This window comes from Melozone crissalis, unplaced genomic scaffold, assembly GCF_028551555.1.
Source record: "Melozone crissalis strain CALT ecotype California unplaced genomic scaffold, PUWL_Pcris_2 ptg000045l_1, whole genome shotgun sequence".
Lineage (NCBI taxonomy): Eukaryota > Metazoa > Chordata > Aves > Passeriformes > Passerellidae > Melozone > Melozone crissalis.
This window is the reverse complement of record NW_026535823.1, coordinates 5,976,011-6,001,496: the sequence shown is the minus strand read 5'-3', so window position 1 is coordinate 6,001,496 and position 25,486 is coordinate 5,976,011. Positions and strand designations below refer to the sequence as shown.

General features: G+C 38.4%; 2 protein-coding genes across 3 annotated transcripts in view; one reads left to right on the top strand and one right to left on the bottom strand.

The window, feature by feature from the left end:
• RALGPS2 (Ral GEF with PH domain and SH3 binding motif 2) overlaps positions 1-25,486 on the top strand; it is a 109,708-nt gene that overhangs the window by 50,765 nt on the left and 33,457 nt on the right. For both annotated transcript variants that reach the window (XM_054285557.1, XM_054285558.1), the window contains exon 8: positions 3,203-3,329. In XM_054285557.1, coding sequence (XP_054141532.1) covers positions 3,203-3,329 — 127 coding nt within the window. The remainder of the gene's footprint in view (positions 1-3,202; positions 3,330-25,486) is intronic.
• Positions 5,964-25,430, bottom strand: ANGPTL1 (angiopoietin like 1). Its single transcript, XM_054285559.1, has 5 exons — positions 25,091-25,430; positions 17,773-18,628; positions 11,619-11,812; positions 9,876-10,146; positions 5,964-8,909 (listed from the first exon to the last, which is right to left on the bottom strand). The coding sequence occupies exons 2-5, from the start codon at positions 18,596-18,598 to the stop codon at positions 8,722-8,724; spliced, it is 1,479 nt and encodes a 492-aa protein (XP_054141534.1). The 5' UTR covers positions 18,599-18,628; positions 25,091-25,430; the 3' UTR covers positions 5,964-8,721.

Here is a 25,486-nt window from a genome sequence, read left to right as displayed (position 1 = left end):
GCTGAAAGCTTTCCCTGAACACACATCAGTGCATCCTTGGATGTTGCAGAAAGTTTATTTGTCTGATAACTGCATGAAAATGTCATTCAGTTGATAAATATTCCCAAAATTGAAGACAATTCACTTCTGCCAAGATACTCCTCTAGAATTCTGGTCATATTTTGTCAAATGCACAATTAAGTTAGACATTGCTTCCAAATACCAAAAATCTCTCTGAGGAAATCTTAGTGAAATTAACACTTCAAAATTATCTCAAGGGGAACTTCTGGTTTTCAGACTTTGTTTTGGAATTGATGCCTCAACAGTTTTATGTAACTGTGAGGCTGAGTCGATTTTTAAATCTTTTTGTGCACAGCTCAAATTAAATGTAACTATTTCCATATATTAATAATAACCACATTCATTACTGCCATGATAATGGCACTCAGAACAGGAAGTGCCCAGCTTCTTTTGATGTTTGGTTATTCACTGGTTTGCACTTACAAGGGTTGTTTGTGTGCTCTTGACATATGTATCAGTCATTAAAGCTCATCCATCTTCCAGCCTCTGAAATTCCAGGTAACTTCTCCCACATTTCTGCAGGTGTTTGATTCCTTACACAATCCCAAGTGAGTCTGTGCTTTCCATCATCTTACATGAGCCTTTGCAAATGCAAGTTGCAGGATAGCTCCCAGCAATGTGCCCTGCAAACTGATTTAGTTGTCCTTCTCTTCAAAGTTCAGCTTAAAAATTCCTGAAGATAATTCTAAGCCTTTGGCTTTCTGTATATTAAAAGCAAGAAAAGGCACACCAGGCCTTTATTTGAATCACAAAGGGATTTGGGTAAGTTGCACAGGAACCCTCCAAAACCTTCAACAAGGAAGAATTTCTTCTCCCTTTCCGAGATGGTTTGTAGCAACTTTCAATCAACTCGATTTACAAAGTCAGGAAAATAACTGCAAGTATATTCATTCCCTAAAAAAAAAGAAAGCCACCTTAAATGGTTGGAATCTAGAGTTTAAAGGAGCCATTAAATACTTGCTTGGTAATCTCATGTTCCTAAAAAAGATGGAATTCATTCTTCTGACGGTATGTCTGCATTTGTCTGAAATTTGTCTCACTCATTGCCTGCACACACTCTGAACTCTGGAGAATAATAAGTGCTACTTTTAATGTGTGATTTGCCCCATTCAAAACTTGAGAAGAATTGTGAGTCTTTCCAAGAAAGTTCACAGAATAGAATATTCAGCTTCTCTCCATTTAATGTAAAGGAATTCTTGATGACCAGTGAGGGTTTGGGCAATAAAGTAAATAATCATTAAATATGTGAAGTGGGGTGACCCAGCATCCTGAGACCTCATCTCTTCTTGCTGGCATTTCAAAAAGGTTGTATTCAGTGCTGGCACCCTACAGCTAGAAAGCCAAGAGCAATTTAGAAGGCTCCAAATCCTTCCCTGCTGCTATAAACTGTCAGCCTTAGCTTTTATTGTCTCAGCATTTGTACAGCTCTTTACTGTTCTTTTCATCCAAGAGACAGAAGGAGAAACATTATTAAAAAAAGAAGCAGCTCCAAAACTGAAGGACTAAGAAATAGGTCCTTACTTGGCCCTCACAGAAACATTTCTGATGTTCTTGGCTTCTCTGGACTTTTCTCCCTGGGTGCAGGAGATGGAGGCATGGCATGGATTGGCTTAGGAGCACCAGGGGAAGTCATGCAGGATCAGCTTGTTTGAGATGATCCAAAGAGCCTGAAACGATACATCAAACTTGAGTAAGAGTGTGCAAATCAGCATGGTTTGAGGAAAATACAGTTCATTTCATTCAAGTTTGAAAATTGTTATATGTTGGTCTTGTCTCACCCTTCAGTCTGCAAAACTACAAAAACCTTTCAGACATTAAATGATGGCAGAATGTTTTATGATATTAGAAGCAAGCTACTCCAGGCTGATAAAACTGGAATCAGCTTTGAGATGAACTTCACAAGTAAAATGTCACATTTGGGTGGTTGGAGTCATGTCAGTCTGCTGCTTCCTTCTCCTGGAAGAGTCTGCAATTCTCTTTTGAGTATTGGAACCAAACCTAAATTAAAGATGCAAATTAATTGCTGGAATGTCAATGATGAATATGTCTTGGGAGACGATTCACTTTCAACTAGTGGCTTTCTCCTGAGATCCAGCATTCAGTTTGTCTGTCCTCATAAAGTGTTGGATATAGGGAATTGAAGTAAAAATAAATTATTTCAATAGTGAATTTACGGAAGGGAGACTTCACTTCTGTCAGGCTCACCTACGTTGATCTTTAACTGAAGTGAAAAGGGAGTATGTGTAGAAATTCAGTGATCTGGCCCTTGTCATTGCATTGTAGGGGGAAAATTGTGACTGGGACTTGGAACACTGAATCTCCTGCCAAAATGTTTGGTGGGAACATCTTACACTCTGTTAAATTCTGATTCTGAGTTGAAGTGAAGACTATGAGGCAGTTTTGCAGCAGCAGTTCAGCAAGGTGTTTGGAAAATATCTTGACTTACTTTCCCTATCTTACAAAGAGAGCCTGGTTGCTGTTAATTCTGTCAAAGGAAGGGATTGGAGGCAGGAGGGATGATAATGAAGGAGAACCATGACTTTAAAGTTTTCTGTTCAAAGTGGACATTTCTGTGATATTAAGAGCCAGTAAAATTGCCAGTTGGCAGACAAATACAACTCCATGAGCTTTCTGTAAAAAACATAGATAAAATCCTTCCTCATATCCAAGATAATAGCCCATACTAGCCACTGTGAAGAGAATTGACTCCTTCCCATCCCAAGCCAGCACACTTATGGATAATCAGAGTGAAAATGTTGCTGCCATGAATACTGCTGAAGTGGACTGCACATGAAGCTGTGATGTGTGTTAGTTAGATTTGGTTTTTGGTAACTTACAGTGTTTCAGAAGGATCCTCCAGGATACCAGCATTTTTACCTGCTTAATTTTTAGAAGTATTTTTAAATTTAACCCCCAGAATTGTTGCTTTTCTTTGTAAACTTTTTAAGTGCTCCTCTTTAAGAATTAAATTATGTAATTTTGAAGCAGTTGAGTTAAAAAAAAAAAAAAGTGAAAAAACCAGCACACCAATAACAGCAACAACAATGGGGAAGTGGAAATCTGTGCTTGTAAGGGTAAAAGAGGGAATCATAATGGTCTAACTTAAACTTATCTGGTTTTGCCTTCTTTTTCCTTTGCCTAGTTACTGAGTCGGAAGGATAAAGCCACCTTTGACAAGCTGGAATATGTGATGAGTAAAGAAGATAATTACAAAAGGCTCAGAGACTACATCAGCAGCTTGAAGATGACTCCTTGTATTCCCTACTTAGGTAAGCAGCCTCTTTCTCCAGTAATTACACAAGCTAAACACCATTTTTTAAGCATTCAGGAAACTCTGAGTACTTTAGTGGAGAATCTACAACCCAGAGTGATTCTGAGCACTCTGTATGTGGCAGGACAGAACCTCAAAAAGAAAAATACCTCTTAAAGCTCACAAACACTGCAGGTTTTACATGCAGTATCAGTTTTCTAGGAAACTATTTTGCCACATGTTGTACAGATACAGTGACTTCTGGAGAAATACTTCATTGCTATACCTGCTAGCCCTCCTAAATACTAAATACTTGACTGTTCTAGTAATGATGGCTTTTAATTTATGAGAAACTATAAATCACAAGCCTCTGAGAGAAATAAATATAGATCTTAGAGTTTGGAACGTGGTAAAATGTGGAGATATTGCTGCATTTAATATACACCAATGTGACAAGAGAAACTAGGTTGGTATAACTGACTCAGCCTTCTGGAATAATTATTAGTAAATTATAATTCTGTGTATCTAAAAACTAGATAAATGCATTTAATATGTGTTGGTTTTGTTTGTCAAGCTGATTTAGTGCTACTTAAATTAACAGGCATTAAAATATGCTGTTTTTAATGTAGCTTTTGTTTCATGAGCTGTTGGTAATCACACAAAATTAAGGCACTTTATATCCAATTCTTTGTATTTTTGCAGATAATTAGTTGCTCTTATACCTGAATTCAAGATGAGCTCTTGTGGTCATTAAGGCCTGTTAAACTCCAATTTCTGTTCCTGAATTTTGACACTTCCTTTACTCTGCTGGGCTGTTCACTTTTCCTGGATTAATTGGTTGAATTTTATATGCTTGCTACAGAAACAGAAAAAAATACTTCACTGTGGGGGACCAGATTTTAATGCCCTGTAGTGTTTGGCACAAACACTAAGGCACAAAAAGGAAACCAAGCATTATGTAATGTGATGAACCATGGAGCTTTCCCATTTTATGTACATGGACAATGTAGAGACTTGGTATATATTTCTGAAATATCAACTTCTTATGCTGATGCTTTTGACCTGTATGCCATGATTTTTCAAACATGAAGCCAGCATCAAATTGTTTTCTTGCTGGTTGTAAAAATCCCAAGCAAAATATTGGGAAACAGTTTTTAAGTTTTATTCAGTTACAGATGTTTTCACCAATAAGTTGCAGCTTCTTGTGTAACTTTTGCATTAGAACAACCTTTGGGCTTGACTTGATAGTTTGAAGTGAAATATATAATTCTTTTCTGTTTAGAAAGAAATGCTCTTTACTGTGACCTGCTGTAGTTAAAGCATGTGTTGTGTCCTGGTTTCCTGTGATACCAGTTCTTATTAGTGACATAAGGAATGTCCTCAAGCCTTTTTTAATTCTCCAAAGGAGTAGTGAATTCCCACTGGAGCACTCCCTCTAAAATTCATTTTGTGCAGTTTAAAAAAAGTGGCAAAAAAAAAACTATTGCCTTGAACATAGTCATGCTAAATCTGGATCCACTTTGGAGGATTGATAGCTGAGTCCAAGTTTTCTCATTTGATAAAAGCTTTAATCTCTGCTAAGGCCTGAGTAGATTTGTTATTTCTTCCATTTTCTTCCCAAGGCATTTTTACTAATGTAAGAGTAATTTGGAACAGAAGTGACTTAAACTGCTTGTTTAACTTACTGTTTTAAGCTTATCAGTTACAGGTTGGAATTCCTAAAAGGAATACTTCTACTATAAGATTCTGTAAGGGAGTAGTGCTGCTCCTGGTTTAACACACATAGGAAAGCCTGCCCAGAAGTCTGCAGATGGAAGTGGTGATCATGGCATGTGCAGGGCAGGGATTCCTCAGGAGAACCATTCCCTCTCATGGTAAAAGGAGGAGTGGGGGCTCCTTCAAAATGCTCTTTGGAAGAGTGTAGGGCATCAGAATTGCCATACAATTAAATTTACCATTGCAAATCCCCTCTTGAGAAACACTGGTCATGGACACCTCTGTTTGGAAGGTCACAGGGAAAATGAGCTTATAAAGGAATTTCAGCTGCAATTTCAAGGATGAATGTTTCACCCTTATGCTGCCAAATACCAGATGTGGGTATAGATTTTTTTATGCCCATCTTGGCATTAAAAGAAAAAGCTGAAATACTTTCTTGGTGTAGGTTTTGCCAATAGGAGTGAAGCCACAGAAGTACAGATTGGTGTCTTGTTTCCTTCCACAGCTCACCCTCTGTGGACAAGATAATGATGTGCTTCCACATTTAGCTGGGGGAGGAAGTAAAAATGTTTCTCAGCTCCTTGCAGCAATGATTGTGATGTGATTCCAGAATTCTAGAAATGCAGGTGAGAGCAGCACATCATCAGTGTGCACTCACCTACTTGAATGTGGGTATGAAAAGCTGTGCAACACCAATAAATATGTTCAGCAGCAGACCCTTGATACACAGAATATGTCAGCAGTGTTGCATCATCCAGACAACTGAAGCAGCCAGAAAAAATGGGAGCTGTGTATGTGATGCTATATTTCACCTTAGAGTAAAACCCTGTTCTCCAAGGGAGTCTCATTCCAGAGTTCTGATCCATTTGAGATTGCGCAATGAAACAACGGAGCCATATCTTGAGAAGTAAGATTTTTATTTAACTAAGCAGTACTACCTTGTGAGATATTTTTCTTATACCTGTCTTTGAGAAGTGATATCCAGAAAGAGAAAAGCTGAGAACAGGTTCTTAAGTGTTCATCTGAGGAATATTCAGCTGCTTCAGTGATAGTGTTTGCAATAGGTTTTGGAAATAGATGTGATAACCATGTTTCAGGTTTTGTATGAGTTGAAATTTCTTGAGGTCTGCCTGGTTAAATTTGGACTGATGGAAGTGGAATGGTGAAGGCTTTATCCTTCCCAGACAGGCTGCTTCTGAGTGCCCAGGGCAAGAAGCCTGAGGGATGCTACAGGCTCTTCTGAAAATCTTTCAAAAGAAAAGGTGTGAGAGAAAACATTGAACTTCTAAAGTCATTCACCCTGCTTAGAAAACTCAGCCCAAAAGCTGCAAACCGATAGAGTTACAAGCACTTGAAAGTGAATTATTGTACAGAGCGTGAACCAACCTGAAGAAAACATGCTATGCTTTCCTTCCTCATAATCTTAAATTGGCAACTTAATTAACTCTTTCCTTTCAGAGCACAGCATTTGTACAGTCTGAGGTTTCTCGGTGGATTTTGTAATGATGTTTAATTAATGTCATCCTGCAGCTTTAAATTGGGGAAGGCTCACTTTTTATATGTCTAATATATCAGATTTAATTAAAAGGCTGAGTGCAAGCTAATTTTAGTTTGGGGTTTCTGCAAAGTGCACCTTTCACTGAGTACACTGAATAAACAAACACTGCTTTTGTAGCAGACAAGAGATTCATGGGGAAAAATACACTCTCTGCCAAGGAGAGGAAATCTGCCTGTTGAATGAACTAAAAGCTGTCAGAAGTGATCATTAAAGGAATGTTTTGGAGGGCATTTTCCTTTTTTTAAGTTTACCTGAACTGCTCTTCTATCCAGCTACCATGGAGAAAAAAGGACAGGCTCTAGAGAGTCAGACTTTTAAGCATTTGCAATTAAAAAATGTTTTGCAAGACACTCAATCAATGAGGTCTGTGTGATATTTGTAACAAACAAATATTCCTTGTATGAAGAACAATTTCAGAATTGTAATCATAAACATTTGTGTCAGTTAAAATTCTTGGAATTTAGGGATGGAATATGCTGGGACTGGTTCCCCACCGCTGCCAACCCCAATTAAATATTAGTGGAACTGGTTGGCTTTGATCTCTGACCAAAGATTTAACTACAAGCCTTGCAGCCATACATTATCAATGAAGCTTTATCTCTGCTCCAGGGGGTGTGTTCTGAAAGCAAAATGTTGGGTTTTGTCCTCTGAATTACATCTGAGGCTTTGCATGGTAATTGATATTGACTAATTTAACATAACAATAATGCTAGATTATGGTTTCTTATTTAAATAGGGACAAAGTTCCTTACAATCCTGAAGGCACCTATGGGTTGCTAAACAAACACATTGATTACAGTTCAGAACAGCATATTCAGTTTTACATAATATAAAATTAAATTAAGCAACCTGTGTGGCTATAAGTGCAGTTATAAAATAATTTTGTGTAACAGGAAGAAAGATTCTGGTACCTAAAGAGAATGTTTGGTTGTATCTAATTTTGGAAATATCTTGTTTTGAGTCAGTGTGTGGTATAGTTTTTGTTAAATGTTGGGAAAGTATTTTGTATTTAATTTCTTAAATTACATGTTAATTCCAGTGAAAATCTGATATCTAGAAGCTAAAATTTAGTTTAACAGTATCAAGAGTTGTATAGGGGTAAGGGAAGAGAAATGTGTGTGTCATAAGAGCAGCCCAAGTTTGGGATGTCAGGGAGAGCACGCTCAGAGCTGATTTCTAAGCTTTGTTTTACTGTGGGAGCAGAAAGCTGTGTTGGTGGAAAACTTCTGACATTCAGAGACTTATCTGGATGACTGTGTGTGAATGCTTGGTCAGCCCTCATCACTCCTAAGTGGAGCAGGGAAGTGTCAAGTCATGATTTTAATACCAGAACTTTCAGTTTTGCCATTAAAGTTCAAAGTTTAATTTGAAAGCTTGAAGGTAAAAAAAAGTACCAAGTAATTTGGCTGTCTCAGGTTTATCAATAATTTTATACAATTGACTTTCTTACGCAAGGAACATTTTGCCTAAATTTTTTACAGAAGATAGAACTTGCAGATCTTGGCAGTGTAGAGAATTCCCTAAGAAGTTTGTATTTTGTGTTAAATTTGCCTCTTCATTTTGGAATAATTGTTTGTTGCAAAAATCTTTCTCTGCTGGCAAAGCTAAAATTTTTTATGTAGGTTCTTGGAGTAAATATCAAACAGTAATGTGAAGTCATATTTTTCATTGAAAGTAATACCAACATTTTTAAATAAATTGTTAAATAACTAATCAATTTTCACATTAAAGCAAGACAATGTCATTTCACATATTTACATTGAAGGGTTGAGCTCACCTGAAAAAGCATAAGCTTTTTGAACTGGAAAAGCTTATATTTTGTCAAAGACCTGGAATTTTTTACCAGTTTTGACTGTTTACATCAAGCATGTTGATCTTCAAAAAAAAAGATAAATATGCTTTGCAAGCACAAACATCTGCTTTTGTGAATGTATGTTTAAAAAAAACACTGTCACAGTAGAGAAGAGTCCTAATAAAGGAGAGGGGAACATGACAGGGGAAAGAAGACAGGAAAACTGTAGACCTGCTTTTTGCAGGGGCAGATTGTGCAAAATAATGATTAAAAAATAACATTTTATTTTTTTCTGGAGCTCAAACACTGAGAATTTTATATGGGAGCGCTGTGGGATTTTCCTCCTCAGTCTATAGGTCTGATCATCATCTGAACTGCTTTCAAGGAGTAGGAGCCTCCCCGGTACTCAGCCCAAAAGATTCCATCCTGGTACTTGCTCCTGTAGTGGCCCCCTCGGTACCAGACCCCGTTGAGGTTGGAGTGGGCACAGGCGTTGTACCACCAGCCACCCTTGTGGAAGTGGGCACAGTTTCCTGTGGAACAGAAGGACATGGGTGAGCTTCAGCTTTAAGCAGCACAAAGGGGAGATTTGCTAAATGTTTTCATATTGTGGCTTATTCACAGAGGCAGCTTGGAAGTGCTTCATAGCCTGTTGTGGTCACATCTTGCTGTTCTTGCTAAACTGTAAATTCTGGTGTAACAGCAGCCATTGCTGGAGGGGGGGGGTTATTGACATGGTCTTTAATGTGACAGCTGAAAATGAAGGAGAGACTTCTCTCAGCCTGCCAGCAGTGCTTGTCCATGAGCTAACACCCAAGGAACTCGGGTTATGTGCTGTTTAGAAATACTCCAGCGGAAGCAACGTGAGTTGATACAGCCCTGAGCAGCACACAGGGCCAGGGTTCCACAAAGAGCTGCTTGTAACTTGTGTTTTTACTGTTACAGGCTTGTCTAAGAGTTTGCAGGATTTGTCCAGCTTTATGGTTATTGACAGCTGAGGAAAGGCAGTTGAAGTATTGCACTCCCCAAGCTTCCTGTTACTGCAAGGGAAAAGCTGGCGGAAATGAGAGAAAGGGAGCTTTAAGGAGTGCAAAAACCAAATGATGGGCCCCTTTCTAAAGTATTAACCTCTGCACACTTGCATTTCCTTTCATGCTCTTCAGAGGCTTTAGTTCCTGGTGATTCTGTGGCAGCAGCACTACTCCGACATCACCTGGACAGATACTCTGATTGCAGTCACGTGCAAGTGATGAGCTAAACAGAAAATTGCTGCAGAGTGTTTTCAGTGGGGGTGATAGATTTTGAATTTCTGACAGGTATAGGGGCTCGAAGGGGGCCTTCCCAATGTGGTTTTTATCATCATTGATTCAAAGCCTCTCCCAATAGGGTTATTTTACCAGAATTTACACACTTTTTTTGTCCTGTGCTGTGTTTTTTGAGGCAGTGTCACTGGTGGAACATGCTTAACTCACTTTTCTCAGCCACACCACTTTGCTTACCTGAATACATGTCCCTGTCCCTGTCCAGGGTTGTGAATTGCTTCCCATTGTGCCATATCATGGAGTCCCCGGCGTTGCCCTGGTAGGTGCCCAGGCGCAGGCGGTAGAATTCGCTCTCGGGCTCCAGGCGGAAGCTGCTGTACTCTGCGTACACCTTCTTGTTGCTCCAGTCCTCCAGCTCAATCAAGAGTCTGTAATTATCCTGATTGGTGAGCATGTAGATGTTTTCCAGGCCCAGCCAGTACTCTCCATCAATGTTCCCAAATCCTTTCTGTGCAAAAGAAGATCAGAAGGTGCTGTTAGCTTTGTTCTCCATGTTTGTTAGAACACTCATCAGCAGGAGTGTGATAAACCAGGGGAACTTGGGTACTGAGAGCCTCTGAACTTCAGAATGACTTCAACCCATGCATTCAAGTGCTTTATTTTGCTGCACTGGGACTGCTAAACTGCATGAGATGCTGCCAGCACCATTAATGGTGGCAAAACATCTCTGTTCTTGCTGTCCTCCTCTTGTTAAGGTAAAGGGAGGGAGAATAAGGGAAACTGAAGCAGTATTTCTAGACAAAGCTAAGGAGATTTGTAATAATGGGTGAATAATGGAATTTTAGGTTATAATTCCAGGTTGAAAAAGGTATTTATGATGGCACAGTCTCAGCATTCAAGGCAAATAACTTCTTGTTACTTCTGTATTGCAACTGGTGTTGTTTCTTACTGTGAATTTAATCACACTATTCTTCTGTGTTCTTTACAGGATTTATTAGAAATGAATATAAAGACACGTTTTCTTTCAAATCACTACCAGCACAGTAGCTGTGAAGTGATATTTCCTATCTGCTGTCTGCTTTCCCCAAGTAAACCAGTATTGTTAATGTTTGGTGTAGCATTAGGTTCAGATGTTTGTGATTGCTTTATAAGGCACTCCATAACTGCCTTAAAACACTTTAGAACATTTAACAACTCCAAAACCAACCATGGACTGCTCTGAGAAGTAAAGGCTTTGCATAATTATTTGTTTGTTTGACTGAATATTGAATAATTGTTGTAGTTACTATTGATTTAGGGATTAATATTTGAATCACAAAACTCCAAGAATGCAAGCAAAAATCCTCATTAATTTGTATCCTAGATGTAATTATTATTAGTAGTACTATTATTATTATTACCCCAACAAAATTATTTTCAAATTTTCCATTTAGCATGTAATTCCTCCAGAGCAGCATCCTCTTGTCATCCTAGACATTCTGTCTGCTAGTGCACAATATCATGCAATGTGTTTCCTTTCACCAGCCTGACATCTTTAAGTTTCTAACCTAAATTAATGGGTGGAAATAACTTCCTTTAATTCATTATTAGAACTGTTTTTAAGTTGAGCCCCTGATCCAGCAAATCTCTTAGTGTGAGAATGAATCATTTAAATGAATAATTTCACTGGCTGAGTTTGCTTATTCATAAGGGAGACAAATGAAGCTTTACAAATACTCACTGAAGTTCTCAGTATTAATAAAAATCATGTGTTCAGCTAGAACTTTGTAATTAATGACTTCCCAGCCACTGTCTAGAATAACATGTCTCCCAGTTGTGTTGTGCATTACAAACCCAGGCTGTCTCAGCCAGGTTGGTTCATACAAAGTTAGCTGTGCATGGAGGGAAATGGGACATTCTCACTGAAATGTGTTTGCCTCTGAGGGATGATCACTCTTTTCAATTATCTTTCTTTGCCCACTGACATTCTGCATTCTTTACCTTGTAACTGTCCCAGTTCCTGAAGAAGTTGACAGATCCATCTGTTCTCTTCTGGATAACTGCCCATCCTCCAGGGTCCAGGCTGTTCTCACACCACACTTGCATTGGCTCGTTGCTGTTTTTGGGTTTGATCATGTAAATCCCACTGTTGGCATGCCCAGCTTCCCTGGCTTGTTGGCAGTCTTTGAATGGACCTTTTGGAAAAGAAACACTGTAAGCCTTCAAGATTGGCTGTGCAGTGCCCATTGTCCAGGAATATTTTGTACTGGAAAGTCAGGAATTCAGTTAAGGTGTAAACCTACTGTGGAAAACAGTGCAAAAAGTTACTGTCTGAAATTAATTGTATATATAGATAAACATGTCAATATCCTCTCTCCATGTATTTTGGAACAAAAATTTCATTTTGCTAAAAAAATAATGGACTTTGGTTACCAGTGCCTGATTTTTTTGTCTGCTGTGGCAAAGGTTTATACTTTATAATATATATAAGTATACTTGTATACTTTATACAAAGTATACAAGCAGCTCGTGATACTGAGAAACAATATGATTTTTTTTTTCATTAATTATTTTCTTGTGCAAAAAGCACACATCAATTTCCTTCATTTTCTGGCACACCAGTTTGAAACTGGTGGGAGTAAAAAACAAAACAAACCCAGGGTACCCAACTAACCCTACCTATTTCTGAATATATACATAGTTTGAGAGCTGCTATAAGAAATATCTACTGAGAGGCTACAGACATGGAATTTAGTCAGAGAGAATTCTTATGCTGCATTATTTTCTGCTGTTATGTACTTAAGCACTTTGAGGATTAGGTTGTTACCTGTGGATAGGATATTTCTTAAGTTTCCTGTGTCATCCTGGTGTGATGTGTACTGGGTACTGATGAAGGAAATAAGCAAGCACTGGAGAAGGATTTTTGAGCAGCTAAAAGGACTCACATATTTGTTCTCAGGGCTGTGGTTGCACAAAATCCCTGTTGCTGTTGTGAGTGCTGCTTGAAAGCTCTGTTTTAGTCCATGTGAATGGTGGTTTTACAAATAGTACTTAGAGAAGACCATCTGGTAATTCTGTGAGAAGGATGCAGCTTACATGTCTCTGAAAATCTTGCCTAGTTTGCCTTTCAATTTTTGGTAATGTTTTTATTTTCTGCTTTTTAGAAAAAAATTTGTTTGTGTGTCATTACTTCAGTTAGTTTATAGAAACTGGTAATTTACTAATGAAAAGCAAAGTATGTTCTGATGACTAGTTAGGGGTGGATGCCCTAAATGTATTTGAAAACTCAGCACATCTGCAAATAAACTAGCTACAGCTTTCCTCTCCTTCCAGAGGGTTTTTTTTCTCAAATCTTGAAAATTCAGAGAGAAGCCATCAGTCACAGAAACAGCTCATGTGCAAAACAGCATAGAAGAAATTTGTTGAGGTTATTCTTTAATCAAAAGTAGAGGCTGAGGGAAAGGCACTTCACTACAGATTAAGCTTGTGTGACAAAAGCAAGCTGAAAATGGCATTTTTTTTTAGATTTTCAGGTAGTAGTTGTCAGTTGGACAAGTATGTAATTAGGACGAAATCTGTAAAGGATAATTAGAGTGCATGAAGCTCGTGTGTCTGATGAGGAGTACTCAGAGCTTGTGGCTGTGACAGAATGTCACAGACACTGAGCCATTGCTGTAGGTATTGCTGCACTGTCAGGATTGGGATGGCTTTGTCATTCTTCCAGTGCAAGCTGTGGCACCTCAGGAAAGAAATCCTGTAGCTTTGGTGTACAAGGGCTTTTTTTCCCCTTGTTCACAATTTAAATTCCCAGAGTTTGTCCAGAGGATAGATAATTTCCTGGACTAAGCAGCGTCTCATTCCCTTTCCTTGATCTGTCTGAAGTAAATTTGGGTGCTCTATAATTGAGCAGGGATCTTGTTCCAGAAGTATTTTTGTAAAACAATTATTGCTTTAGGAAAAATATAAACAAATAAACCTTATATTTTGTAGTGTTAATTGAACACTAAGAATGATTTAATTAGATCTGCTGTTATTTAGGTGTTATCCCACATGGTTATTGTTGGAGGAGGACTTGAGCATTTGTTTTTTTTCCGTGAGGGACCCAAGCAGATGTTTGGGGTCATTTTAAGCAGTTTTTAAGGCAGACAGAATTGTACCAGTCTGTTTATGTAGTACTTGGATCACTTTTGGAGTTCAGCTGGCTTTAAGTTCACAGGATACAGCTCATGTGCTTTGATGCTCAGCTTTGTCTGCATGTATTAACATAAATTAATGTTGTGGTAGAGGTAAGAGACTTCTGCTCTGAATGTAAGGAATTCTAACATATCCCATAATTTTTGGTGTATAGCTTTGAATCTTTTTACTGAAGTAAATTCTTTGTTAGGTATAATTATTTCATGTTCACATTATAAGAACTAATCTTGTTCAGGAAATACTGAGGTTTGTGAAAGGGAGAGATTCTCCTCAGTGCAGGTGTGGGTGGAGGTCTGATTGATGAAAAAAGCATGAATTTCTGTTTAAAATCTTACAGGTTTTATAGTTTATGTAAGAACTAAGTATCTCATGCACATCTAGTCTTTTGTAACAGTCTGTGTATGTAAGTCACTGAGACAGTGATAAGTCAGAAATACTCTGAGAAGATGATCTGCTAAATATTTCACTTCCAAATTCCGGCTTAGATGAATGATTTAGTGCAGATCATATTCTGTGCTAAATTAAATGAAGTAGAGAAGGAAAGAGATTAAATATTTTAAGTTGAAAGCTTGATAACTTGATGACTGGAACCCATTTTGAGATGCCAAATGTTATCTTGAGCTGATGATACAGAACTTGTTCTTGTGTAAGCTTCATAGAGAGGATTTTTGGGGGCATTAGTAGAAGAAAAGTCCAAAATAAAATTGGACATATATTTCAAAAAATAAGGTATGTTGTTAACCAAGAGGTATTCGAAATTATTATATGGGGCAGTGTCTAATTTTCAAGTACTTAACTAACTTGAAACTACTTTTTGCAAACACAGTGATACTAATTCTGGGGATCACTGGTTATCATTCCAAATAAGGTAATTGTGACAACTACAATTCACAGGTACATTAACCTTCCTCCATTTTTAGAGCAATTTTTGTACAAAATAACCACCATACTCAGAAAACAGAACTTCATCCTTTTGTTCCCCATATATTTTGCATTTTTCTCTCCACTCACAGTAATCAGATGCACATTGACCTTTCCGACCCATCTCCTGCATGCAAGCATTTGTGAGGAAGTGCAGGTATTTATTCTGACATCAGTTCTTTAACTGGCCTGTTTCTAATTGGGACTGTCTGGTTTCCATTGGTCTTTTTTTGACATCTTTATATATTCTAAAAAATCTGCATCTTTTAATCATAAAGATGTTTCTTCTATGACATAGTTTTGATTCTGTGCACCATGAAATCTGTTTACCTTAATTTTAAAAATCAGAGATAGTAACTGGGCAATGTGTTGGAATGTTCCAGTTTTGGTTGTGATGACTGATGCTCTACCTATAACAATTCTCAGCCTTCCTTTTCCCAAGCAAGAATTGCAAGAAACACTTAAACTTCCAACTCAAGAATCCAGTGTTAAAGGAAGGTGAATAATGTTACAATAGCATCCTAAAATTTCTTTGTGTTCTCTTCCAAAAACAGATTCAAACTCTGAACTTTTAGGTGTGGAGGGGTCAGTGAACACCAGGTAGATAATTCAGAGGATAACACTTAGTGCTGTTGCCTCTTTTTGTATGTGCAGCAGGCATGAATTGAGAAAATGATGTGCTGAGAGCAGAACCTGGAAAGGAGGCTTTGCTGGGAAGCAGGAAGTCATGGCTTTTTTTAGAGTTATACTTGTGCTGTCTGACCAGACATCAGCCAATGCTTTGATATGAACTGTTTCCTTTCTGTCATGATGTGCCACTGAAATTCACATGACATCTGGCATTTTGCTTGGGCTCATGCCTGAATTTTCTGCAGACCTTGAATAAAAATAGTTGTTCGTTACATCAGCAGCTGGTTGAGTGAAATGCTGCAGAACAGTCACAAATGAATGTTTGGCTTCATCTTAAGAACCAAGTTCAACCTTCAGCTGTGACTAAAGGCAATTTGAAAGAAACAAAACAAAACAGCCACCTAAACCCAAAACCCCACACCAAACCCTTTTGCTGTGCTAGCAGAAGCCAAGAACAAGCACTCAAAGGGAAGTCTGAGAAAAACTTGTTTTTCTGAATCCTTGAATTTTTAAAAATAGCGATTCTGTCAAAATCTCAATAAAGTGAGAAGCATGATAGAGTTCCAGTCAGCTCAGAGGTAGTTAATTGTTTTGTCACTAATTTTGATTCCTAGTGATAAATGAATTTATCTAATGACCTAAAGAGTATAACATGTGAAGGTGGGATACAATCTCCTGAATGTATTTTCATAATATTTATGGGTTTAGTTTAACTTGCCACCCCCCACTGACTGCAGGTAACTGGGAGTACTGATTTTAAATTTTCAAAGCTGAGTGTCTCTTAATTGGATCTAGCCTCAATTCAATTATCCTTTCAAACTTACCACTCTTGAATATTTCAGCTGAACACTTAGAGACTCATTGCATGACTGTGTTGGTGGATTTAGATGTTCATTTTAAAGCAGGTCAGAATAGAAGCATGAAAATTCTTCTAATAGAATTTTCTTCAAATGTAAGTATAAAGGACAAAAACTTGAAATTATTTAATTTGTGTATGATTAATTAGTTCCTCTTGCCAGCTACTGTAACATGTAGATAGCAGGCATCATCAAAGCAATGGGTAAATATTAGAAAATTTATGCTGATACTGAATTTTCATATTTTCATAACTCAAATCCAGCTGCAGAGAGAAACCCCAACACATTGTAACTTGAAGGTGAGTATTGTTCAGATTAAATTCCTGAGTATTGGCCATTTCAACAAGTTCATGTTAGGGAGGTTTAGGCCATTTGGTACACTAAAGCTTTCCCTGGGAGGTGGAAGGGGGAGAGAAAATCAGGAGCAAGAGTGAGCTATACCAGTATTTTAAATTCTTCCTTCTGTTTTTATGGTTGGGTGTTGGAACCCTCCTTACTGAGAATTGTAGACTTTCTGTGCTGAAGTGCACTGATCCCCAAGAGAACACTGACTGCGTTTGACCTGAGGCCGTGGAGAAGGCTTCCAAAATGGAATGGTAGAACTGGGATTGTGGGTGGGGAGTTTGAATAGAAGTGTGTAATATCACATGGTAGAAAACCTAGAGTTTAAGGTTTTAGAATATAGTAACAAATATAAAGCAAGATGGAGGTTTCAGGGCAGAAGCTGATCCTTCCTCTTCACCTTCTTCTCCATGGGTTTGGGTGGTTTTGTGTAATTGGATTTAAAAGTCCACATTGCAGGCCACAGGTGGTTGGTTATTGGGTCAAAAGTGAAAATAATTTAGGTGTCATTTCTTGATTGGACAGTTTATCCTTAAAAAGCCTTGTAGAGAGAGAGAGAGAGATGGCTCTATTTTTCACTTGTTAGAGTGAAGTTCTGTAGAACTCACACTTAATAATAGAATATAGATAAGAACTTGTAGTAAAAGCATGGCAACCCTGACAATGGGGGAGATGATGATATTATCAGAAGGCTAATTAATTACTTTATTATTACTGTATTGTTCTATACTATATTACACTATATTACACTGAATCTGCCAAGCACTCAACTCAACTTTACTCAACTGCCCAGAATCTTGTGACTGTCAGCCAGCAGTCCTGACACACACACGTGGATTCAACTGTTCAATTAATCAAAACACCATCATCAGAATCCAATTACCAATTCCCTTCAGGTAAACAGTCTTCCACAGTGCATTCCACTTGTGAATAAGAGGAGCAGCAATTGAGATAAGAATTGTTTTTTTCTCTCTCTGCGGTTCAGAGAATGTGAATCCCAGAAAATATCCTTGGGAAGTTGTGCCTTGCTTTTCTCTGTGAGGAGAAATGCGGCTATAAGAACTAATAAACATCTGAGTCCAAACAAGAAACACCGTCTCGCGCTTTTAATCCCTACCCCGGCAAAAAAGAAGCAAAGATTCAGCAGCTGGGACAGTTTCTCTCAGGAGTGGGGAGATCTCAGGTTAGATAAATAGTGACAGGTAACTCACCCTCGTTGATCAGAGCCAGAGGGGGCACTCTGAAGGGGCTCTTTGTGGGAGCGGTGGCGGGGTCGGGCGGTGGCCGTACGTCTCTGTCCCGGGGGTAGCCCGGGTCTCTCTGGATCTCGTTGCCCCCCAGCAGGACAGGAGTGTAGGGCTGGCTGTTGGGGATGTGCTGGGGCACCACCTGCACCAGGGGCGGGGACCCGTGGGGGTCCTGGCGCGAGAAGATCCTCAGGCACTGCTCCTCCAGCAGCGAGATTGTCACAGACTGGTTGTTTACCAGGTCGGTTAGCGCCGCGTATTTTACTTCCAGCTCCTTGTATTTCGTTGCCATCTTCAGCATTTCCGTGGTAACATTGAGGACTTTGTTTTCCAGCTGGGAAAGCTCGAGCGAGTTGTCGCGCTTGCGAATTATCTCGTGCAGGAGCTGCATGTACAGCTGGGTCACGCGAGAGTTCATGTTCCGACTTTCTTTCCTCAGTAGTTTCACTTCGTTCACGATGTTCCCGTCCACATCCACCACCAGCTGCAAAATGTCGATCTCCCTCTTCTGCTTGGAGAGCACATCCTTCAGGTTCTCAATGTCCATCCTGGTGACTTCATCTTTCCTGTTCCCAGTGCCCGGGTCGTTCGTGTTCACGCAGATTGGCCCCGTGATTTTTTGTTCTGGGACCAGGAAGGTGTAACCACATTTCTTCCCTTCCTCTGGCCTGTCTGCTGAGCGAGGCTGCCTCTGCCGGGGCGTCTTGCTTGGCGTGGATTGCTCGGCACAGCGCCCGATAGACAGCAGCAGGAACAGCAGGACACCCAAAGCCCACTTCAGTATCTTCATTGTAAAGCAGGTGTGACCACTGCCAGGAGCCTGTTGAACAGATAAAGTAATTAAACCAGAGGTGTTACTAAAGCTCCTGGACTTTCAAACTGCCTAAAATGAAGGGTTTGCCATGCTTACATGTACGTAGCCAAGCCTTTGGCATCTTTTCCTTGGAGTTAGATTCCATTAATTGGCTGGCTGTTTTGAGCGGGAAACACCATGACTTAGATACAGGATTTAGTAAAGGAGTTGTTGCAATGGGTAAGTTTTCAGAAACGTTGTTGTGCTTAGATCTTGTGTTGCGTTCCGTTATCAGATTGCTCAGATTTGTGCTCACTGCAGTTACCTGCACAAGGTTATGGAGCATGGAGTGCTTGCAAAATACCTTCCTGGAAGGGAAGGAGGGAGATGAAATTATTTATATAAATGTTGGGATTTGGATTATATAAGCTTTACTGCTCCTCCTTTAGCTTTATATATAGATAGATATGTATAATTTATTAAATACTATGTACATACTCATTCATATATACACCCATTTTTCAAGTTTATATATACAGAGATTTAGTAGGCTTGAAAAAGGCATCTTTAAGACTATTTTTGGACATGAGTGTTAGGCAGGAGATTAGATATTGTTGCAAACATCAAAAATTACTTACTCAAGTGACTTTGAATTTATAAGGAAAGCTTAGAGCACTGTTTGCTCTTCATATGTGTCCCTATTTAGTTGCCTTGAGATGAACATTTAGAATTGTTGTTACAATTTTTGTATCTTTGAGAACATCTTTATCCAAATAATGCTGAAGTATCAGGTATGTTGTCATTATAAAAACCATACTGAAGTGTTTCATTCCTCTTTTAGAGAAAACTAGGAGTTTCTTTTAACTCTGAAGAGTTAAAGTGCAGTGAGAAAAATCTGGGAATGTTTTCTGAGACCTGTTTTTTAGCTTTAAATATTTTGAGATGATAAACAAAGATAGCACTTAAATAAAGGAAAAAACCTTCATTTTTTATGATTTGTTTGCTTTGTGAAGCAGATCACTCTTCTTATCTCAGCTGTTGATCTGGCTTTCCTTTCCAGCCTCCTTTTGCCAGCCTTTGGATAGCCTTTCTACAGTGGCCTTTGGGTAATTACAATGAGTAATACAGTAAGAGCAGGCAAAGTTAATTATCCTTCTGTTCCTGCTGCGTCCAAGTTGAAGTGCGTTTGGCATTCCTGGCACAGTGATCCCAAAGGAGAGCAGAGCTCTGCTGCTTCCTTTACATTCACATTACAAATGAGAAGGTGACTTTTGGGTCGGGTCCCTTTTCCCAGTTCTGTTGCTGGCTTTAATATTATTGTAACAAATGGTGTCTGCTCTGCCTCAGGAAACCTGTCAAGTCTTTGTTTTTTGGCTTCACTAAGTGCAGTGGTTACAAGCTTTAAACCATGATGTACATGCAGTCAGGAGTTAGAGCTAGAAATTCTGCTTAAATGTTTGGTAACTTTTTGTTTGTCTGATGGTTGTATTGCAAGCCCTGCTTCTGTAAAGGGAAGAAAACACATTTAACACATACTAAAAATCCTTTCTTACCCTGCATAAATGGAGGGAGCACCATAAGTTTGAGAAGTTTATTTTAAAATACTTAATTTGCAGTAATAGGTATTTTTGTGTCTACTATCAAAACCAAAACTTAATAATTTTGTTAATATTTCTGTGCTGAAACTGTAACTTCTGTTTAAAGAAAAAAAAGTTAGAAAAAAGTATCACTTTTCTCCAGAGCTGGTTGTGTGTTTTTCTGTGGTAATTTCAGGCATTTAAAATATTAATCACTTGGACAGTGCTCAGATTTGGTAGTTCATTAGGTTAAATGCTCACATGCATCATGGGAAGCACATGGGAAACTGGTCTGTGTGTGGTTTCTAATTTGGCAAAGATGAGCTGAATTAATTGTCTGAAGTTTAAAACCTCTTTACATCTCCTAACTCATTTTTTTATACTTTTGCATTTATTACTTGCAGACTGAGGGAAAGAGACTTTGTGGCATATGCTTGAGGATGAAGCCATAGTACAAGTGCAGTATTTTGCTGTTTTCATTTCACAGGGTGTAATAGGTACTTCATAGTCCAAGAAAATGAATAACATTTTAGTTCTTGGGAACTTTTAAAGACCCTACAGTTACTAAAATAATGAATGGCTGGGGATTTTTCCCCACAGCAGCACATTTTCCCCCTGAAATACACAGAACTTAAATTAATCTTTCAAAACAAATCACTTTGCAACACAGTCCACATTCTAACCATGTATTCTGCTGCAGTCTGCTTTCTGCTTTTCTTTTAATATTAAATGTGTTCATTTTGAACTTTTACCCTGATGTATTAAAGTTTCAAGCTCTGTGTCTATACATGTGCTGTCAGACCATTAAATGAATTAAAGGGTCTAATACAGCATAGCCAAATCCAGCAGCTGCATAAGATTATGCCCTAGAATTTGAAATTCAGAAATATCTTGTAGTAAACTGAGACATTCAGATAAGCAGGGATTAATTCCTTCTGAGAATCTACCTGGTAAAAACGTATATGCTTCCATGGAAATGTTGATGTTGAAAAAATGAAGTGTTTTAAAATATTGCTTGTCTAGTTTGAGCAGCTTAATGCCTAACTTGTTCTACAATAATAGGTTCTGAGCAAGATATTTACCTGGAGTTTTAATCAGCTTAGAAGGAAATGAAAATACTGTTTCAGAAATTTCCTGATGTTCTGGGCAAGCAGCTTAAAAAAATAGGAACTGTTTATCCAAAGTATCCCAGAATGATAGCCTAATATGTAAGACCTAAATGACAAATTAAAATTAGAGTTGGGAAATAGTTTCAGGGTTTTTAGATCAGATACATTTTGTGCTGGATTCCAAGGTTTAGGTGTTTAGGTCGTGGCAGAATGTTAGGAGACAGCTCAGGGATCAGCTCAGGCAGAACCAGTCTCCAACCTTCCCTGCAGGTTTGGAGTCACCTCTGCTGAGTGGAGCTGCTGGTGCAGACCTTGGAAATGCAGTAAATGTCTTGTAATTACAGATACCATTGCTCTGAAATACATTATCTAACTCTTTATTAAATGTCGTGGTTTTTAGATTAGAACAAACTGTCATTTCAGCTGGTTCTGTCGGGTTTCTGTGCCACCCAGTTTTGGGCCTCAGATTTCTGCAGAAGTTCCATTATGTATGTTCTGGCCTGCTGATCTTTTATAGCTTCTGCAGAAGAAAATGTGCAGTTATTCACAGCAACACAAGCTTCTTCATCAGCTTGTCAGAAACACTCGGAGCTGTAGACAGGGCTTCAATACTATTTTATATTTAATACCATTTCTTCTGATTTTGTTCTTTTTCCAGACTGGTCCCTGTGCAAAAAAAACCCCAACTTGCTTTCAAAATTAGTTTTTGATTTATTACTTTAAAAAGTGTTTAAAGGTACAAAAATCCAATTTAAAAGAGCAAAACAAGCAATGTAACTTCTATTTTTAACTGCTGTAACACAGACTGTGTTACGCCCCCCCCCGAAATATTGTAATCACAAGTACAGAATTGCATGGGTCAGGATGTGGGGAAGCTGGTATATATTTGGCATTTTTTAGCTTTCTGCACAACAAACTATTTGTTCTTTGTTGTACTGCTGTGAGTCGTGTTCAGCAGGATGTAAAATTTGGAAACTCACAACACAAATTGGAATCTGTTCTTCCAGAGCTGACAAAGGCTCGTTCTCCCTGGGCAGTGTAGGGTGATATGGGTGAATGTAACAAAGTTGCAGATAAATGGGAATATAGGATTCCTTTTGTATGGAAAATGCAGTATCAGTACTTCTCTTTATTCCAAATATTTATTAAGAGAATTTGGTCAAGTGATAAATGCCAGCAGTGCCCTCTTACGTGTAACAGGAAGAGAAACAGACTGGGTTCTTTAAGAAAGTAAATCACAATGCTGAGACTAAAGATGCTCTGCCCATGAAACCAGCTAATCAGGGAGCTCAGTTGTTGATGCTACACAGACTTCATTTTCTGCTGAGCTTTGCCTTAGCAGCTGAAATCAATAAACCCAGCTGTGTTCCCCTATGTCTGCACAGGCTAAGTGAGGATTTTTGTAGATTTTTTTTAGCTTAAAACTGGGTGCATGACATTAGAGGTAATACTAAGGTGGGGAAACGTCTCTTCTTATAGGAGAAATATTCCCATGGATTTCAGTATATCTCTGGATTTAAGTTACTTCTCCCTATATAAACAAGTGCTTTTCCCTCTGCCTCTGCTGAAATAACAGGATTACTTTGAATTGTATTGACTGGGATCCAGGAATAATATGTTCTTGGGTTTTGTTCATCAGATATGTGATGTATTGAGTCACAGAATTCTGCTTCAGAGATTGCCATCAATCTGATTCCTTTTAGGAAAGGCAATCTAAAAATCTTCAGGGGGTTTTGAGGTTGTCATTGAAAACGTGCCTCTTTTACAAATGAAAACTTCTTAGAAATTCTCCGCAGAAGAGATTTGTTAATCTTGTCACAGTAGATATTCTGAAAGCACAGAACAATTTCATGGCATTTCCAGATCTTTTGGTGAAGTTTTTTCAGCATGGGGGTTCCTTTGCATTTGTTGGCAGCCACTGTGTGTGTTTGCATTGTTTGAACAGGCAGGTACAATAGAGTGGTGCACTTTGTTGGAAATGTGTGATTTTGGGGCTCCAGAGTTCTGCTTAGAACAGATACTGAAGATATTAAGCATCCAGTTATGCGTACTGTAGGAAATTGTACTTCATACATTGGTGTATAAATTTTAAGGACCAAACCAATAAGGCACGTTACAAAACTCAAAGCCCAATAAAACAATAACTAGAACTCAGCAGAGCCATGTAGTAACTGCTAAGTTTAAATGTTCAGAATTTCCATTCTTTTTAGTAAGTTCCTTTAAAACTTCAAATAGTATATTTTTTTCACTGTACTTCAGATCATTCTTTTGGCAGCAGCATAATATTAGTATTGCATTATTTGTTTTAAAACAAACATTTCAAAATTTGAACTCCAAAGTTGGAAGGCAGCAAAGGAGAGAGTGTTAAAACCTTGTATACAGCCAGTTTATTACTTTAAAATTATTGACTCAGCTGTTTTCATTTGTGGAAGGTTTAGGAATTGTTCTAAGCAGTGTAAATCAAGCCCTTGGCTGATGATGAATGAATGGAGCCTGGTGTCCAAAGCACATTATGTGCTTCAAAGGGGGGTTGTGTTGTTGTTTAGATTATTTTCTCCTCCTTATGTAAATCAGCACAAAAGAATAGTAAGGAAAAGGGCTCAAGAACTTGGAAAGGATCCATCTTTCTTGTTTATCAAGGCTGCTTCAGACTTTTTTCCTCTGGTAGCTACTAAATCTTAATTAAGTTTGTCTTCTGTAATACTTTGTCTCTCCTTTTAGCATCAGCCCCTTCATTCTCTCTTACCGTGTCAGGCAGCTCTGAGTTTGTAAATGCAAATACATCACTGAAGTTCATTTGCATTGTTCTGGATTATTTACTGTATTTTATTTTCCAAGTCAGCATGAAGAGAGTTTTCTACGCTTTTCCTGTGTATAAGCAAGTATATTTTTGGTTTTCATCTGTATTTTTGTCTTCTGTTTGTAAACAACTTTCTTGTTTTAATCATCGATTAGCAGCAGCATTCTTCTCCCTTTCTTCCACTAGTGAACTGTAACAAATCCCTCAATTTTCCACTTAATGTATTGTTACTTTGTACACTGCATTTCATGTTTATGAAATGGATCTTTTTTTAGAAATAAACTGCAGTTCAATTGAGGTACAAATAAGGAAGGTATTGGTGCCTGTTGCAGCAATGCCTTTGGATTTTCAGCTGCACAATTGATTGTGCTACAACCTCGATTATGTTCTGAATCAGTGTATGACTCTGGTTTCTTGGTTGGCTCTAGGACTCAGGCAACTTCAGCTCCTCAGTAGTACCATAAATAAAAACATACTTGAAACAATATACAATGATTGCTACTTACAGATGTGCATTGATTTGCTTGGGACTTTTCACAGTGGTTTTATTGAGGTATCCATTTTCTAGTTCTAGTAATGCTAGGTCTATGCTCTGGTGTTGGGTGAAATCCAGCTGCCCTGAAATCGATAGGATTTTTGGCTTTTGCCTTCTGGTAGGATCAGAATTTCACATGAGTATGTTCACAGTACCCAAATTACATGCTTAGCAAAGAATCTGGTAGTGCTAATTTTCTGTAACTGTAGATAACAATGCAGCTAAACAACTGAAACTTGTTCATCCCTACAACTGGAACAAGTTAGTCTGTGCTCTTATGCAGTGCCTTTTTTAATTCTTTCCAAAGTCTACCAAATGCCACAAAAATGAGTCTTAATGTTAGTTGTCAAATGTTTCTCAGGCTGAGAGGGATTTGTTTCTTCACAATTGTATGTTGAGGGAGATGCATGTAGCATTCAGAAATAGCTCAAAATTAAATTTGTAAGTAAGAATAACTTTAAAACTTACCAAGAAATAAAGTCTTCCAGCTGGTTTGCTTCTGTGGCAGATGGAAAATCCAGAGGCCAAATTGCTTTTGCTTCCTATATTACCCGATGGTGTGGAGTGTTAATCTGCAGCTGGAGCTGAAAACTGCTTTTGTCTTTCTCTGTTAGATCCAAGCTGTATTGAGGAATTGGGTTTCTCCATACGATAACCAAGCTAACTAATCAGTTTAAAAAAAAGAAAAAAAGTAATTCTCCAATATGCGTTATTCCAGGAGAGAGAGAGAGAGATGTTTTTTGAAACTGCAGTGTTTAATTCTCACATGCAGAAGTGCTCTAACCAGCTACAGCTGACCCAGATTCCATATACATCACTTTTGGACAGTGTTTTTTTAAACAAACACACACTCGGCTCAGCCGT